Source organism: Perognathus longimembris, chromosome 2, assembly GCF_023159225.1.
Source record: "Perognathus longimembris pacificus isolate PPM17 chromosome 2, ASM2315922v1, whole genome shotgun sequence".
Classification (NCBI taxonomy): Eukaryota; Metazoa; Chordata; class Mammalia; order Rodentia; family Heteromyidae; genus Perognathus; species Perognathus longimembris.
This window is the reverse complement of record NC_063162.1, coordinates 72,444,924-72,463,209: the sequence shown is the minus strand read 5'-3', so window position 1 is coordinate 72,463,209 and position 18,286 is coordinate 72,444,924. Positions and strand designations below refer to the sequence as shown.

The window sequence follows — 18,286 nt, the reverse complement described above, 5'->3', positions numbered from 1 at the left end:
GACCAGCAACCCCCACCTCCACCCAAGCCTTTGACCTTGGAGAAGTTAGCTCTTTTCTGTACACTTTGCTTTCCTTACTTAAAAAAAACAAAGTGGCCATGGAACTTGGCCTCCTTCTGGAATATGTTTTAAGTTTAATGAATTTTGTAGAAGAGGTTCACAATTCAGTGGAGGAGCCAGGTTGTTTGGCAACATAGTTTGAAGTACTGCTAATGTAGAACTAGCTTAGCCCAAAGCAGAGCAATTTAAAAACAGACATCAATGTGTTCTTTGACTGACTTGTATTACTGGCTGAGAGGCAGCAACATTCATCTTCTTTCCCGTTAAGATCAGAGGTGTTTGTGCCTGTGTTTCTTAGAATTGTCTTGCTCATGGTAAAGTGAATGTCTGCAGCTTCCCACACTCCAGAGCAGGCCCCTTGGATCTTGGCAATAGTTAACTTGAGCACCACTGAAGAAATGGTGAGAGTAGGAGAAAGATGACTCTCCAGAGCTGAACTGTAGGATACACATGGGAGGACAAAAGGTAGAACTACATAAAGGAGAAGAAACTAGCGAAATTTCTGGAAAGAGCCAGATCTCCCTAGCTGGCCCATGAAGGCATGCTATTTGATAGTCAGAGAATAGACGGGCATTAGCACTCTGATTATACTGTACTGCTATGGCGTGTTGGAAACTCAAGCCTCAAGAAAACAGAATTGAGAGGAAGGGCCTAAGAGGGAACCTTTGCCCTGGTGAATGGATGAATCTCATAGTGCCAAAGAGATCTGGTTTGTTACAGTCCTGACTTTGGCCACTCTTGCTCTCTGACCTTGCCCTCCCTTGTCCTTTTGTCTTCTGCAAGAGGACATGACAAGATGGCCCTCACTGGATGCTCAGGCTGGGCCCTTCAGCTCCACAGCACCGGAACTGGGCACTAGATGCACTGGTGCTTCTGATAGCTAACAATGGGTGACCCCCTGTTGTATAGAACAGTCACTTTCATACTGTGCCTTGCCCTGACTGACTCCATTTTAGAAGAGAGCTACTTGATATGATCATATAAAATAATGCATATTGAAATGAATTCCAAGAAATGGAATTTCTTCCAACAGATTGGAATTACTGTTTGTGGTTCTTTCTTTTCTTTTTCAATTTTCTTTATAGTTTTGTTTATTCTCTTCTTGAGTTTTGTACCCTTTTTCTTGTATATAAGTTTATCTGATTTGGGAGAGGGAAAGGGGAAGCACAGACATGGTGGGACAAAGGCTGAACTAATTCAACAGTAAGACCCACTAGACACTAGTTGGGAATGAGCTATACAACTGGGCTGGGATGGGGAGGGAACTCAGGAGATAAAAAACTGGGTAGGAATGAGGGGGAGTGGACACTGTTCAAAAAGAGATGCACTTACTACCTGACTTATGTAACTGTGACATTCTGTACAGCACCTTTATATATAAAATTTAAAAATTATTTTTTTAAAAAGTTGCTTGATCCATTTTGAGGTCAAACACAGAGCCAGAATGGCTCTACATCTTGTTTGTGCAAGCTAACAGCCACCTCTGTCACTAGAAGGTGGATGAGAGGACCCTGTCAGCAACCTGTTTCCACACGACGTCACAGATCCGTTAGCGCCACTCATGAAGAGCGTTTTGGAGTGTCTCCCAGAGAGGAGAATCTCATAATGTAGAAGTTTCTAACAAGGGTTTATTTTAGCATATCAGGGCAAAGTAGGGAGAAATAGAAAAAAGAGAGAAACATTTCCCGCTCCCATGCAGGAAATGGAAATTAAAGACTCAAAATGGTTCTTCCTACCCATAATGTTTATACTCTCTGAGTTGGGGGACTACACATGGCCATGATAAATACATGTGGTCTTGTCATCTAGCATTAGACAATGGTTCTGGACAGGTGAGATGAGTGCTGTTTATTATTCTAAAAATATGGAGCTATTTCTGGGCCAGCACAGGGGCCATAGGTGAGTTTTAGAGCTTCCTTTTCCCAGATATGCTTCATCTTTCTTTCTCTAACACTTATGAAGAGTTTGCAGCTTTTTACCATTTCAAAGGAGAAATGGTAAAGGCAGCTGCAGACTTTCCCCTTCAAGTTCTTATTCTTATCACTTATTATCCAGAAGTAGGAGCTGAGTTTAACTGTCTGCCCTCAGCTTATTTTTTAGTTTTAACTTCCCAGTCTAGATTAATAATATAATCACCCTGTCCTCTCATGTATCTATTTTGATTTATATGCAGTACAAACTGTGGGCTAGACTAATAACTCAGTTGTATAAATAAAAGACTATCACTGATGAACTTACCAAATTAAGTCAAAAACACATGGTCACAGGGATGTATCAAATCCTTATCAGAAAAACAAGGCCCATGACCTTACTAAACATGCCAGAATTACCTTCCCTTCCCCAACACGTTAAAGAAGAGACATTGCCGGGCATGGCTCTACCCCTCCCCATCGACGTGGGGAGGGGTCCTGGGCTTATCTATCTCTTCCATGTGGGATCCATACTCACTCTCTCATGTCCCCCCTGGCCGGTAGCGATTAGACACGGAAGCGGGGTCCCGGGTTAGCCTCGGTTAGCGTGTGGTTGCGAAACCCTATGCTCGCCAGCCCAAGGAAAGACACGAGCGTGCGGTGGTCTCGAAGACCGCCTCTAGGATGTCTGATTTATTCAAATGAGGAGCCACAGATATACCCCCAAAGGTGGGCATATGAGAGGGGCTACAGGTTGGCCACGAGGGCTGTCCATCAAGTGATGTCAGGGGACTTCCCCTGTGGGCGGAGGCCCAGCCCCCCAAGGACTGGGTTCTGGGGTCTCCAGCCATCAGACACGTGCTTGCCCCAGGGGCTGGGAGCTTCTCTTCCTCTTAAAGGTGGAAGGAGAGGGGACAGGCTAAAGCCAGCTGTGGCCTCTTAAAGGCACAGCTGTCCCCAACAAGACATCTAAGTATGGCAGCACATACCAACATCTCATCAGGTCTATCATCAGATCACTGGTGCACACATCACAGATCTAAAAGTTACCAAGCCCAGCCTCTGGCCCCAGGGCTTCCTCTCAGTTCAGTCCCCCAGCCAGAAAAGCCCTCACTCAAACTTGACCTTCATCCAGAGCCAGGAAGCTTGGAATTGCTCTGCCCTGCTCCTCAAACTAGCAGGGACTTGACATTCTGCTCTGAACAGCTCAGTGAATGGGTTCTTTATGTGAGTGTCTTATCTAAACACTGGTGCAGGCTCTGAATCTGTTATCAGCTCTCTGCCTGGGCTAAAGGCAAGGCTTCTTTAAATCCTGTAGATGCTTTCTTAGCTTCTGGTAACCCATTTACTTACTGTCAGGAACTGCTATGTGTAATCTATGAATGGATATTAGTAATTGAGATAGGAATAAAAGAACATGTTTATGGATTGATGTGTGGCTATCAAGCAAAGTCAGTAATACCTGGCTAGTTAATACTAATGAAAGTGTTGTAGCTTGTAAAATCTATTGTTATACAATAAGGTCTGGCACCATAGAAACACACAAACATGTCCACCTATGTTTATGGTACAGCTTGCAACACAACTTGTGCTGTTGTGTTATAACATTGTCCAATGAGTGAAGACAGAATCTAAAGTAAAAATCATGCCATTGCACCTCTTCTGGTAATAAAAATAATTATAGAAAGAGTTGAACTTGGAATAATATCAGGGGGAAAAAAACCAAAATGTGGCTACTTTGAAAGGTGGGCTAAAAAAGGAACAATGGGAAATCACCATGCATTAAGTGAAACATGTAAATAAAACCCAGTGCTTTCTGATTTGTAGGTTGTTTTCATGTGGCCCTCTGCTTCCTAGCTGGGAAGAGCTTTTTGAGGTTTATATATCCACTTATAAACAAGAACGTTAAGCTTCAAGAGCTTGAGATGGAGCTGAAGTTAAACTCTTTTTATCCAAGAGCTGATGGTATTTGTAGTAGACATTTCAACCTGCTTAGGATTCCTTGTCTACCCTAGGTAGACTATGGTTCTACATTATCTATTAATGAGAAGCTTGAAGTGGCAGTGAGACCAATTAACCACACGGCTATCCTGCAGGCTACTGATACTTCAGTGCCATCTTCTTTGAAGTCTCCATGAGGTTTGAGCTCTCACATCACACAGAGCTAAGATTTCTGCACAAGTGACCAGAGAGTGGAGCTCTAGCAAGATGTTCAGGGCTTGTCCCTAGCAAGAATGGCTCCAGGAATCATTTTTCTATTAACAACTCTGAGATTGTTCTAAGATGTGTTCTAATGAGAGCCCGAAGCAGATGCAGTGGGCGAAAATGAACATCAGAAATGCTTTGCACAATTTGAGAAGAAAAACCAAAATGAAATTCTGTCTTTCCTAGGCCCAAGAAAGGCTTTGGTGTGATTTAGTGAATGCTCAAAACCGTTGCTTACATGCTAGATAATTTTAAAAATTGTGTGTTTATCCATATGAATTCCATATGAATTCCAGTCTATTCTCCAAGCTTACCAGACAGAAGACAACACTGGGTTCAACTAGGCATTGCAGGCCAGGTCTGTTAGGAATTTTCAGGAAAACTTTAAGCTAGGAGACTGTCTGCCTCTGCCATCCTATAGTTACTGTGGTCACATTCTCTACAGCATTCCCCATTCATTTCAGCAGAATAAGGCAGTTATCTCTTCCCCCCTAGCCTCTATATCTGTCATGTGTAATTAGATTATTTGACCTGAAGTCAGTCAGAACCGGAATTACAACATTAATAAAAATAAACTCAAACAAGGAAGTGATAGAGGAAATGAGATTGATTGTAAATATTATGTGGAAATGTAACAATAAAATCCTCTTAACAACTAGTGTAAGCTACTAAATATGCTAAAAATAATAATAAACCTTCATAGTAACAGCCTTCTTAACCCATTGAAATTATTCTAGTGAAAAAGAAAAGGCAATATTGAATACTCAACTACCAAGGCCAGGCATGGTGGCTCATAAATGCAATCCTAGCTATTTGCAAATTGGAAATTGAGAAGACAGTGTTCCTAAGAAGAGTCAGGAGTAGTCGTGTACACCTACAACCCCAGCACTGGAGAAGCTGAGGTGGGAGGACTTGACTGCAGGTTCACCTGAGCTACATGCTAAGTTTCAGGCAAGCTTGAGCTGTATAGTAAGACCTCTGAATGCACACATGTACTGAGAAAACGTGGTCCATGACAACAACGGGGTTTTACTCATCCATTTGCAAGAATGGTATTACATCATTTTCAAAGAAATGGATGGACCTGGGAAGAATTCTGAAGTGAAACAAGTCAGGCCCAGAGAGACAATGGATTCATGTTTTCTCTCTCTAATTTATAAAACTGACTACCAGGCTCCTGCCCAGGACAGTGCCCACACTGAGCTGAAATTGCTAAGTTTGGAATAAAAATTGAACTGAATAGAAATATAGTTAAAAGAAATTCCAGATGAAAGAGGCAGGGGAAAAGAGCCAAAAAAATCTGAGAAATAGGCTAACACACACACACACACACACACACACACACACACACACACACACACACACACACACCCCAGAGGAAGGAGCGCTCTAGGTATTTATAAAAACTATTCTGAACCATCTCTTTCTAAGGGTGTTTGAAAACTAATCTCATAAGAATGAGCAACAAAAATGTATCTAGGTCAACTCCCATACAAAGTTATTATAAGAAAAAACGAATAAGAAACAGAATAGCCTCCCTACAGATAGTAAAAGCATGCCAGCAAAGTCATGCCAAAAAGATGAAAATATAACACTATTTCAGAATGAGCTAAGAGGCATTAATAAAATGATATAAAACCTGAAAGAACAGCACTCAGAATTAAGAAATAAAGTCAGACTGGAATAAAAGTTTGAACTCAGAGAAGAATAAGAATAATCAAAGAAATGAAATTTAAACTCAAATGAACTCAAGAACAAGTGAAAACAATAGAGAGTATCTTAAGAAAAAAAGAAGGTGAAAGGAGCAATTTTAAGATTGAAAAAATAAGTAGTGGCTCATGCTTGTCATTCTAACTACTCAGGAGACTTAGTTCTGAGGATTGTCATCAAAGTCAGCCTGGTCAGGAAAATCTATGAGACTCTTATATCCAATTAACCACCAGAAAACTGGAAGTGGAGCTGTGGCTCAAAGTGGTAAAATGCTAGCCTTGAGTGAAAGAGCTCAGGGACAGTGTCCAGGGCCTGAGTTAAAGCTCTACTACCAACAGAAAAAAAAAAAAAAAAGGCAAGCCTGAGTTACATAATGAGTTGAAGAGCTAGATTTTGAAACTTAGCACTATGGTAGAGCATTGACTAGTATGTACAAATCTCCAATAACACACACACACACACACACACACACACAAACACACACACACACACACACACATAAGGGAGGGATAAAATATCTAATGATTTCATGCTGACACTTCAAATCCAAAACCAGAAGTGCAGATTTGCTTTTTTCTCAATTGCTTTCATATCTTTATCTCGTTCTTTCTTGGTACATAAAGTTCTACTTGCAAAAATAAAGCAATTGGTAGAATTAAAATGTCTCTTATGGGCTGGGAATGTGGTTTAGTGGTAGAGTGCTTGCCTAGCATGCATGAAGCCCTGGGTTCGATCCCTCAGTACCACATAAACACAAAAAGTTGCAAGTGGCACCTGGCTCAAGTAATAGAGCACTAGCTTTGAGCACAGAGAGGCTCAGAGACAGAGCCCAAGCCCTGAGTTCAAGCCCTAGGACTGGCCAAAACAATATACACATCTGAATTACTCATTTACCTATGCAAACCCAATTTTAACTGCTGTCAACAATTTGGAATGCAGCAACAATAGCAGTACCAGAGCTGGTATTTTGAGACTGATAGTTGTATCATATAGTGTATACCTGGTTCTGTTTACCTATATTCTCTCTATTTCCCGGTTCTTTGGAGTTGCTGAACTCTGGTTGGATTGGATAGCCATTATCACATGCCATTACTTAGAACACCTGTTTTCTTCCTACCCACATTGCAAATATATGATTAACATTCACATCCATGATCCTGTGGACTGTGTGCAAAGTTCTTCAGCAATGTCTCCAGAGAATACTGTTCTCTGGGTTCTTACACATTAGGAACAGCTGTCCCTTTGGATTTGAAAATAGCATTTTTTTCTGGATATAAAAATCCCTGGGGCATGATTTCTTTCCCCTAAACATTTAAAATATACTATTTCCAAAGCCTGATGATAATCACATTTTCTTTTTCCTTGTAGCTCACTTGCTGTATGTGCTTAGATATTCTAAGACTACTTTTTCCTTTTCTCTCTCCTATGAAGTATAGTTATCTAAGCAGAAAATGTATCAGCATTGATTGTTGTATACTGAAGTTCTCTGGTTTACAATGGGACTTCTTAATATGTTATTTCAAACATGCATTTTTAACTTCTGGAAAGTTTTCTTTTTTAGGTATTGCTTTACTTTCCTTTTTCTTCTCCTAGGATTTCTACTATCCTTATATTAAATATTTGCTGTGTATGTGAGTGTGTGTATATCTGTGTGTCTGTGTGACTGTGTATCTATCTCTGTGTCTGTCAGTATGTCTGTGTGTGTCTGTGTGACTGTGTGTCTGTCTCTGTGTATGACTGTGTGTGTCAGTATGTCTGTGTGTGCCTGTGTATGTCTGTGTGACCGTGTATCTGTGTGTCAGTATGTCTCTGTGTGTGTGTGTATATGTGTGTCTGTGTCTGTGTCTGTGTCTGTGTGTGTCTGTGTGTGTGTGCTGGGGATTAAATCCAGGTCATGTCCATGCTAGGCAAGTGCTCCACTACTGAATTCTATCTTTAAACTAGGAGTCCTCCTGCCTTCCAAGTGCTGGGGTTATAGGCATGCCCCACTACACCCAGCTTAGACATTTTAGCATAGAATTCTATGTGGAGATGACCTCATAGTTATGTGGAGAGACTTTAGAAAGAATGGATATTTGACATTAAGGAGCATTCCTTGAGAACCCAGGCTGTGGTATTGAAATAGCACTTCTCACTCACAGAAACTAGTTCTTCAAAAAGAAATGGCTCATTTCAAGCCTGTAGAAGAAAATGTGCAAGAAAGGGCTGGTACCCAGCCACTTCAGCTATCCAAGAAGCTGTCCAAGGTCATCCAGGTTCATGTCAAAACCACTCAGGAATGGAATCGAAGAGGCTCCCTCCATCCCAAGAAAGGCTGATGGAGCTTTAGCAGGAGAATAATCACAGTGGACTGAAATCCATCTGATATTCATGAGCTTATGATGGTGTTTTACAGAAAACTAACAAATTATTTTGGGATGACAACAGAAAACCAATGAATTTTCTTGAAAACAATAAGTTTAAAAAAATCAATCATGTATCCTGCTTTTCCCACATAGTCCACATAACTTGGTACTATAGGAAAGAAATGTCCTCTAAAATATAAAGAAGGAAGATATAAGGATGTGAAGGGAATATAGTTCAATTCATTAACAGAAGTTATATGATAGATTGGAATATTCCAATTCTATACTTCCTAATGAATCAATGGATCACAGTGAACACCAACTTTTGTTAGAATGACATACACACATGGAAAGAGAGAGACAGAGAGATAGATAGGGAGAAAGAGGACTTTAGGGAGGCCTCTTGAAGAAAAAAAGCTGTACTACTTATAATCTTGCCAAAGGAATCAAATGAGAGGCAGAAGGGGCCTCAGATATGGTGGTTTGGGTAGCTAGAAATTCTAGAAGCTTGTTATCTGTCTATTCATTCTTGACCTTGACTATGATCTTTAGGAGTTTTTAACTTTCAATAAACTGATAAAAAATGTGGTGTATTTTTCTACCTTGTTTTGTTTTACCTAGAAAAGGTTAAAAAAAAATAAATCACAGATACAAGAATATTCTACCCTTGGGTCTGGGAATATGGCCTAGTGGTAAAGTGCTTGCCTTATATACATGAAGTCCTGGGTTCAATTCCTCAGCACCACATAAATAGAAAAAGCCAGAAGTGGTGCTGTGGCTCAATTGGTAGAATGCTAGCCTTGAGCAAAAAGAATCCAGGGACAGTGCTCAGGCCCTGAGTTCAAGCCCCAGGACTGCTCCCCCCCACAAAAAAAAACCCCACAAATAAACCCAAAGAATATTCTACCCTGTATGGGTAGTGTAAAATTAGCCAAGAAAAATACTAAGCTCATGTCTAGGGAGGTTGGGGGAAATGAAACTAGGTGTAGGGAAAGTCAGAGGGTTTATGTTTTAGTTTTTTATGTTTTAATTCTACAAAAGAAAGAACTGATGGGTATCAGTTAACATTTTAGCTATGATCAGTTTAGGAAATTATAAGCTCATATTTGTCTATGATTATTTCCTACTCTCTCTTTTTGCTTTCAGAACATTTTATCATGCAAGGGTATATTTTATTGCAATGCCATAAATTCCTTGAGAATGTCTGGGTGTTTCACAATCAAAGACACAATGACTGTTAGTCCAACTTTGTCATTTAGCCAAAAAAGTCATGTAGGCATTCTTGATGAGTTAGTTCTCAAGGACCATTTTGATTCTCAAAGTAGTTTGTTTATTCTGAGTGCTCACATAACAGTATTCTGTACAGGAAATAAGGGTTAATATTTTCTTTCTGCTGAGACTAAAATACAAACATAAAGCTTGTTTGAGCCATTGATCAGTTCCTTGTTTTGCAAGATGGACAAGAGACTTTATTGAGAGCCAACTGAAATCAAGGGGATGGCCCAGACTACTTCGCCCTTTAGGGTCTGAAGAGGAATTGTCTGAGCCTGCAGCAATGTCTGTGTTGGCAGGCTGGGAATTTATATACAAGTTAGCACCCAATTATTGAGAAATATTCATTATTTTGACACTGTAGTACTTAAGGCAATGATCATCAGGTGGCAAATCATTATTAATGTGACACATGAAATGACAATTGGCCGTTAAGCATTTCCTTCCCTAAATGTCAGTAGCAATCTCTACTCTGATGAAGAATGGAGGTCAGGAGAAACTGCCTGGAGTGGTATTTTTTACTTTAATTTATCTGATCCTCATAGGAATATCATCCATAAAAATAATACCACCATCTCTATGAGTATGTGCAGGGTGTTAGCTCACTCGTGAGGACTCAGGTGGGAAGATGGCAGAGGAACAGCAGGACTTACCTGGAAGATAGCCACACAGTCTCTCCATCGAAGCTTGGACAGTGGAGTTATGAACTTGTGCCAGCTGTTCAATCACAGATACCACCAATACACATCCTGTGGGGAGAAGAAGAGAACAGCTTGTCAGCTGGGCCATACAGAGTGAGGGCAGGAGGCCCAAGGGTCAAGAAGGAAAGGGGGTATGTCCCTGGGGACACCAGACTTTCCAGAGCAAGGAGCTTCTCTTTGCTGTTTGACCCTGAAGGTCTCCCGCGTGCATAAATGTAGTGCCGAGTGGTGGGGAAATAACAGATGTGGTAAGAAGCTTGTGAATTTGTAGGTCAGCAAGTCTGGGGTAAGCCAGGCACTGGTGGCTCATGCCTGTAATCCTAGCTACTCAGGAGGCTGAGATCTGAGGATCGCACTTTGAAGCCAGACTGGGTGAGAAAGTCCTTGAGACTCTTATCTCCAATTAACCACCAAAAAGCTGGAAGTGGTGCTGTGGCTCAAATGCTACAAGTTCTCATCTTGAGTACAAAAGCTCAGAGACAGTGCTCAGAATTGAGTTCAACCTCCTGGGGGCGCGGGGAGAGAGAGTCTAAGATTGTCAAATACACAAAATTGTTTTTATATTTATAAAGTATGAAACATGGAGTAGATAAACTTTTCTGGCTTAATTTCCATTTCTCTTCTGCTGATGCTTTTAAAAATTATTTATTATTTCGTTATTATGTTATCTGTAAGTAGTTGTACAAAGGCTTTCAATGCTTAAATGACATAACACAAAGAAGACAGCCAAGCTCAATGGAAGGGCTATTCGTTAGCATCCTTTCTCCCTTCCCTCTCTTTTGCCCTCCTCCCTCCCTCTCCCTCTCCCTTCTTCTCTTCATTGCCTTCCCCCAATCTCCACCCCCACTTCAGCAGATGGATTCAATAGGAGCATGGTTACTTTCCATTCTGTACAAGTTTTGAATAGGACTGAGTCCTGAAGGTGACCTTGGACTCACCCTCCAGGCTTTCAGAACTGGTTTACTCCCTGCGAAGTAAGGAATAAAATGTTTCCTATGGGGGTTAGGAATGTGGCTTAGTGGTAGAGTGCTTGCCTAGCATGCATCAAGCCTTGGGTTCAATTCCTCAGTACTACATAAACAGAAAATAGGAATAGGTGTTGTGGCTCAAGTAGTGGAGTGCTAGCCTTGAGCAAATGAAACTCAGGGACATTGCCCAGACCCTGAGTTCAAGTCCCAGGACTGGCAAAAAAAAAAAAAAAGGAAGGAAGGAAGGAAGGAAGGAAAGGAATGAAGGAAGGAAGGAAGGAAGGAAGGAAGGAAGGAAGGAAGGAAGGAAGAAAATGTTTCCTATGGGGCTACTGAGATAATTAAATGAGATGATAGAGCAACTGAGTTTGCCTTTGAAATCATAGCACACATGGTCAACTATTATATTATTTCAAACCACAAAACACACAGCTTGAAAGCATGTACTAACAGGATGTTTCCAGAAGAAAAACTGAGTTAATGTAGGAATATCCATTCCCCTGCTTCTATATGTGGTATGTACAGTGCTCAGAACAGCTAAACTGAAATTCTAGGAGTTTCCATCACCTGCGTTGATCTATTGGATTGCCGGGGAGGTCCTAGCATCCTTTTACCAAAAGGAAGAGATTGTTTCTACAAGTTCTGTAGCTGGTCAAAGATCAGTAAGTGTGTGAAAAGAAGTAGGTTCCTGCTAGGATTTTGAAAGAAGCAAAGGCAGAGGTTCCAACATGAAATTAACTAGAAATTACTACGGGAACATGAGCCATGCTTAGCCTGTTGCTATGGCAATTAAAGATACCTCTAAATAGTAGAAAACCACTATTACTCCACACCTGGTTTGGTGATGTCTTCCACAATTGCAAAGATGAAGCAAATGACAAAAGAACCAGAGTGATTCTGGGGACACGGGAGAATAGGAGCATTTAGGAGGTGCCCTGAATAGTAACATGAGATGAATACAGACTCCATGCTGCTTTCTTGTTGGAGCACAAAGCAGTGGTGGGTTGTCAATCTGCCAGACTTTCTGGCAGTGCCCAGTGTTTGACACAATAGATCTTTCCAGGGATGCAAAATGACCATGATAACTCTCCACGAAGAACCTTGGATTGTGCAAATTGCTTGTGTTGTTTTTACCACTCCCTCCACACACTCTGGTTTCTCGTATACTGTTTCCAGCCTCCCATATCTTGGAGAGCATTGTTTCTTAATGACTCAATTCTTAGTCAAGCATCACTACCATGGTAAACCCCAGCTTCTGGTTCCAGTCCAAATCTCTGTATCATCTCTGATTTCCTGATTCTATGCATGGGCATCTGTCTGGATCTGGGGTAGGGGGTGGTCATTCCAGGATCCCACATAGAACTCCAAATCTGCAGGTACTCAAGTCCCTTTTATAGAACAGTGTGGGGTTCTGAGCTGTAGATAACCTATGCCCATCACCCCAATACTTGGATTCATCTCCAGATTATAATATTTAAAATGATGGCCATTTATAACATTTAATCAAACTATATTATTATGGAATGGTGACATAAAGAAATTATTTGCATGGTCAACGAAGACAATCTTCTTCAAAATATTCTAGCTGAAAGATTGAGAGAACAGATAGTTGTGGAACTCAAGGGGAAGGAGGACTGACCATAGTCATGGCCTGCGACTGGTGCTAAATGCTGCACTGAATTCTCCCTCAGAGACGTCTCTTTCCCTTTGTTTTGCTGGCCTGCGAAACAAAGCCAGTGCCTCTTCCCTCCAGCGCAGGTCTACCATCACACTTGTAACTAGAACATGCTCACGAAATGGATGAGGAAATGCTCTCAGAAACGCATGCTGCGTGTAGCTCTTTCTAAAGACACTGACAAGAAACGTCTATGTAGGGCTATGCATGTAGCTAGAGAAATTAGAGCCGTTTTTCTTCTCTGTCTTGGAGGCAAAAACTGCATATAGAGATTGCTCCAATATTAACAGAATTTTTCAATATTGACTTTAACAAAAGAAGCATGTGTTCAACCAATTGTTATAAGAAACTTGTGCTGGGCATTGGTTGAACACATGCTTCTTTTGTTAAAGAATTCCAATAGCCCTGTATAAACAGAATATCACAGGGGCTTGCAAAGTAGTTCTCAAAGCCACACAAACTTGCTGGCAATTGGCAGTCAACTGGTGACATGTGGCTTTGTCAAGAGTGGGACAAAGTAGGTGAGAGGAAAGACACTTCTGGGAGAAGAGCAAGACTTGCTGATGAGAATTACATATTTCTCCATATTTTTCACATTTTAATTATAGCACCAATCTCTCTCTCTCTCTCTCTCTCTCTCTCTCTCTCTCTCTCTCTCCTTCCCTCCCTCCCTCTCTCTCTCTCCCTGCCCTGGTACCTAAAATAATAATTTCTTTCAATTAACAGCAAAACCAGATGAGATGTGAGATTCAGAAAGCCACAGCTAGTTGAGTGAAGCAGCAAAACCAGACACAGGAATGTTGGCTGGGATTCCATATTCTAGTCTCTTCTTTCCCTGAAGATTCAACTCTAGCCCATAATTGTTCTTGTTTGAATCCCTAATTTAGAGAGATGACTATAAGAGCTAGACTTCTTGAGATCAATTTGCTTTTATTTTGAGTTCTACTCAGAGAATTCCCACTAAAGGCTCTGAACACTGTTGGCTAGAGTTGGAAAATTCACAAAGTAGAGAAAAATTGGAGAGAAAAGAAGAAACGAAAGAAAGAAGAGAGGAGGGAGGGAGAAAGGAAGGAAAGAAGGGAGGAAGAGAAATAAAAAGAAAGACAGAAAAGAGAAAGAATGGAAGGAAGGTAATGAAGAAAGGAAGAAAAAGAGAAAGAAAAAAGGAAGTGAGGGAAGGAGGGAACAAGAAAGGGAGGGAGGAAGGAAGGAAGGAAGGAAAGAAAGAGGGATGGAAGGAAGGAAGAAAGGAAAGAGGAAATCTGGGAGAAGACAGATCAGGAGAGTGAAGGGAAATAGGGAGTAAGTAGAAGAGGGGAAGGAAGTAGAGAAAAGAAAAAAAAAAATCAGCTACCTCTGAAGACCACGTGAATCTGCCCAGTGACGAGTTTGTTAGATTCAAAAGAAGCCTGTCAAAAACTCAGATAATGGGAGTTGAAATAGCGAATGCCCAGGTGGAGCTCAGCTTTGATTGGGGACCACCTCTCCCCATCTCCGCTAGGCTCAACTCTCCTTCCAGCTGGATTGTTAATTTAGGGCCTGCTGCCAAGTGTGTCTTTGATCATTTTGTAGCAAGAATGGAAGAATTGACTTTTCTACAGTTTCTAATAAAAGATTTCACTGCCTTGACAAGCTAACAAATGTTTTGCCTGGGAGAGACACCCAGGCAGAGTAATTCCTCCGATTGCAGATTATTCTCTGGCTGCTAATAAAAGGCCTGGATGTGCCACAGTGAATTTGTCCCAAGTTCTGTTCATTAAGGAGGTGAGGGTTGGGAGGAAGAGCTGTGCCCTTTGCTTAGGGCCAGCATTTGAGCTCTCTAATACAGACACATACCTCCACACCTGTCACCAGACAACAGTAAGGATAATGGAAAACACACACACATACTCGAAGTTGTGTCAGAACACACAGGATTGAATATACCCACCTCCCCTCAGAATCTGCTCCTGGCCTCATAGACTGTCCACTGTGCCACAGAATCCTGTTGAAAGGAAACCAAGCTATGATCGTCCTATCTGTGCTGGCTGGAAATACAAGCTGCTTTGGAGAGCACTGGACCGGATTCCCCACTGGCTTGAGGCTATGTGCGTGTCACCACATGCCTGTCATTGCAAGGCCTTAGAGGCCCCTCAGAGCCAGCATTAGCATGGCTACACTTCCTTCTGGACCTTGTGTGCGGCATGAACAGCTCACTGCATGGCTAGTTTGCATGCAGCTTTTCAGAGTGGCTCTACGTACATCTTCTTATTCAGATGCCCCGACACATGATCTCTTTTCGGAGGCCAAGCAGAGGCTTAGTATCATTCACTGTCTGGCCAAGTGTACAGAGCCAATGAGCAAGAGGACTGGGACTCAGACATAGTATTTGGTGAAAACCAAATGAAATGAGAAAGGTATGCATATGATGACCTAAATTTTCTCATTTTCAGTCTTGTTTCATGAGGTAGGAGTTACCAGGTAGACAGCCCAACAAGTATCCCAGGCGCAGGTCAGAACACACCTTTCCTTTTCCCTCCCACACGCAGCTTCCACGCAGATTCTACGCATGGACATGGCAAGAGAGGGAAAGAGAACAGAGGGAAGAAATGCCTGAAATGCCAAGAGTCACAAAGCCTGGGGCTCAAATCATGCTTCTATTGCTAATGAGCTGTTATTTTTGGCGTATTTGGAGATAGCTAATCTCCCTGAACACATTTTGACACCCTCCAAATGGAATAACAATGTCTAGTAGTGCATTAAACATGTCTACAAGAGGGCCAAGTGCCAGTTGATCATACCTGTAATCCTTGCTACTCAGGATCTGAGTATGGAACTCAAGATCTGAGGATGGAAATTCAAAGCCAGCCCAGGAAAGAAAGTTTGTGACACCTCATCATCTCCAGCAAATCATCCTCAAAGCCAGAAGTTGAAGGTGTGCATCAAGAGGAATGCCAGCACTGAGTATTAAAAAGCTGAGGGACAAGATCCAGGCCCTGATTTCAAGCTCCAGTACACACACACACACACACACACACACACACACACACACACAGAGATTTAAAAAAACTTCGAAGGAAGTACTTTTAAGGAACACTGGTGTCTATTTCCTTGCCCTTCAAATGTGATCTCATGACTTACTTTGGCCAGAAGAATGGGCTGTCTGATCAGAACCCAACCCACCAGAGGCTTTGCTGCCCTAATGGCATTTGCCATCTTCAGTGTCCCAGCTTTGGGCCTGAGCTAGGAAGCTGTGGTATCTGGACCAGCAGCTGGCCACCTACCAGACACATAAACAAAGCCATCCTAGGCCATGTGTCCCTGTGGTTCCATTGTCTACCAGCTAAGTTCAGTTAAAGGTAAGGGCCTAGTAGAGGTTAGCTGGGGGTCACGAGTCACTGGGCTGTGCCCAATCTGAGTCTTAAGCTAATAAGTGATTGCTGTGGAAGCAGGGGTGTTTGTTTTTTGGTGTTTTTTTTTTTCCTTTCCTGCTCTTTATTCTTCTCGCAATAGTCCAAGCAGGGGTGTTTGTAACCCAGCGTTGTAGGGCTGCAGCGACAGAGCACCTAGCCAGCACATGATTTCCTGACACAGGACAGCCCACCTGCTGAGAATCAACCAGAGGGAGACATTCTCCAGGAACACTGTCCAAGGCCAAAGCTCAAAAACTGGTCTTTGAAAAACCTAAGATTTGTTGTTGGAAGCCAGCCTGGACAGGAAAGTCCATGAGACTCTTACCTCCAATTAAGCACCAAAAAAGCCACAAGTGGAGCTGTGGCTCAAGTAGTAGAATACTACTAGCCTTGAGCAAAAAAAGCTCAAGAACAGCACCCAGGCCCTGAGTTCAAGCCCTAGGACCAGCAAACACACACATATACACACACATGCATAGACACATTAATTATAGAGAAATGAGAGTGGAGACACCAGAAGCTATTTGATACACGGTTGTGGGATGTTCTCTGATGACTGAGAATACAGAGGAGAGAAGTCACAAAAACACAGGAAGACAAGAGCCCAGATGGACCAGCCCAGCAATTTGCACTGTGACCTGTGACCAGTTCACAGTTCCGGAGCAGAGAGGTAGAAGTTGACTTGTCCTGGGGCGACCTATGGGTGTGATTTGATCTGAATTCTCTAAGGGACATTTGAAAGCTATATCTCTTCCTGCCACAGTGGACATTAAAATAATTAATGAATATCAATTTAATTAGTTGTGAAGTGCACCATTTGGGGGCAGATTATAAATACTATACTAGAAATAGTCAATATTGTATGCATATCTAAAGGAATCTAAATATTGTGGTAGTTTATACTTCACCTTCATTTACTTAAAAATATATGACCAAGCTCTTCTTTTAATCTCACATTAATTATTCCTCACTTTGAATACTATTTTCATGAAAAGTTGATTTCCTTAAATCCACTGTATTATTTTATCCCAATGTAAAATACATCTTTTTTTTTTCGTAAGCATGCGTTTTATTGCCCATGTCTATCTACTTTGTTTTTTTTTTTTTCAAATTTTTATTATCAAACTGATGTACAGAGAGGTTACAGTTTCATACGTTAGGCATTGGATACATTTCTTGTACTGTTTGTTACCTTGTCCCTCATACCCCCCTCCCTCCCCTCGCCCTCCCGGAGGTGTTCAGTTCACTTACACCAAACAGTTTTGCAAGTATTGGTTTTGTAGTTGTTTCTCTTTTTTTTTTTACCCTGTGTCTCTCAAATTTGGTATTCCCTTTGAATTTCCTACTGTAAAATACATCTTTATAATTAAAAGTATTTTTGATTTTTGATCATACTATTATACTTCTCAACACTAAAAACATGTCAAAAGTTAAAAAAAAATTTTTTTGGCAGTCATAGGGCTTGAACTCAAGGCCTTAGTACTGTCCCTGAGCTTTTTTGCTCAAGGCTAGTGCTCTATCTCATAAGCCACAGCACCACTTCCAGCTTTTGAGTAGTTAACTGGAGATCAGTCTCAAGGCCTTTCCTGCCTGCCTAGCTTTGAATGGCGATCCTCAGATCTCCTGCGTAGATAGGATTACAGGCATGAGCCACCAGCACCTAGCTTTCAATTTTTTGTAACTATGATACTATTAAATTTTTTCTGGATAGTAAAACTAGTATATATACAGATAACATATATTGTCACTTTAATAGTTAATTATTAAACGGTAAATATAAACTTTATTACAACTATACCTCTTATTGTACTTGACATTAGAATTTACTCACTCATGTAGAAATAAGATTCAGCTTTGCTTTGTTCCTATTTTCCCTTTTGAAGCACATAAGTGCTCAGGACATGCTTACTTAAACAAATAGATAGAATCAGAAGTGTTTTCAACATAACAGTGCCACTCAGTTCTTCAGACTCCTCTGAGAAACATGCCAAAGATCACCCATTTTTCATTGCAATCTATTTTACATAACCTGCAAACTTTCTTAAGTG

General features: G+C 41.3%; 1 protein-coding gene across 2 annotated transcripts in view; it reads right to left on the bottom strand.

Annotated features, from left to right (window-relative positions):
- Aoah (acyloxyacyl hydrolase) overlaps positions 1-18,286 on the bottom strand; it is a 145,023-nt gene that overhangs the window by 119,084 nt on the left and 7,653 nt on the right. For both annotated transcript variants that reach the window (XM_048339460.1, XM_048339461.1), the window contains exon 2: positions 10,156-10,251. In XM_048339460.1, coding sequence (XP_048195417.1) covers positions 10,156-10,251 — 96 coding nt within the window. The remainder of the gene's footprint in view (positions 1-10,155; positions 10,252-18,286) is intronic.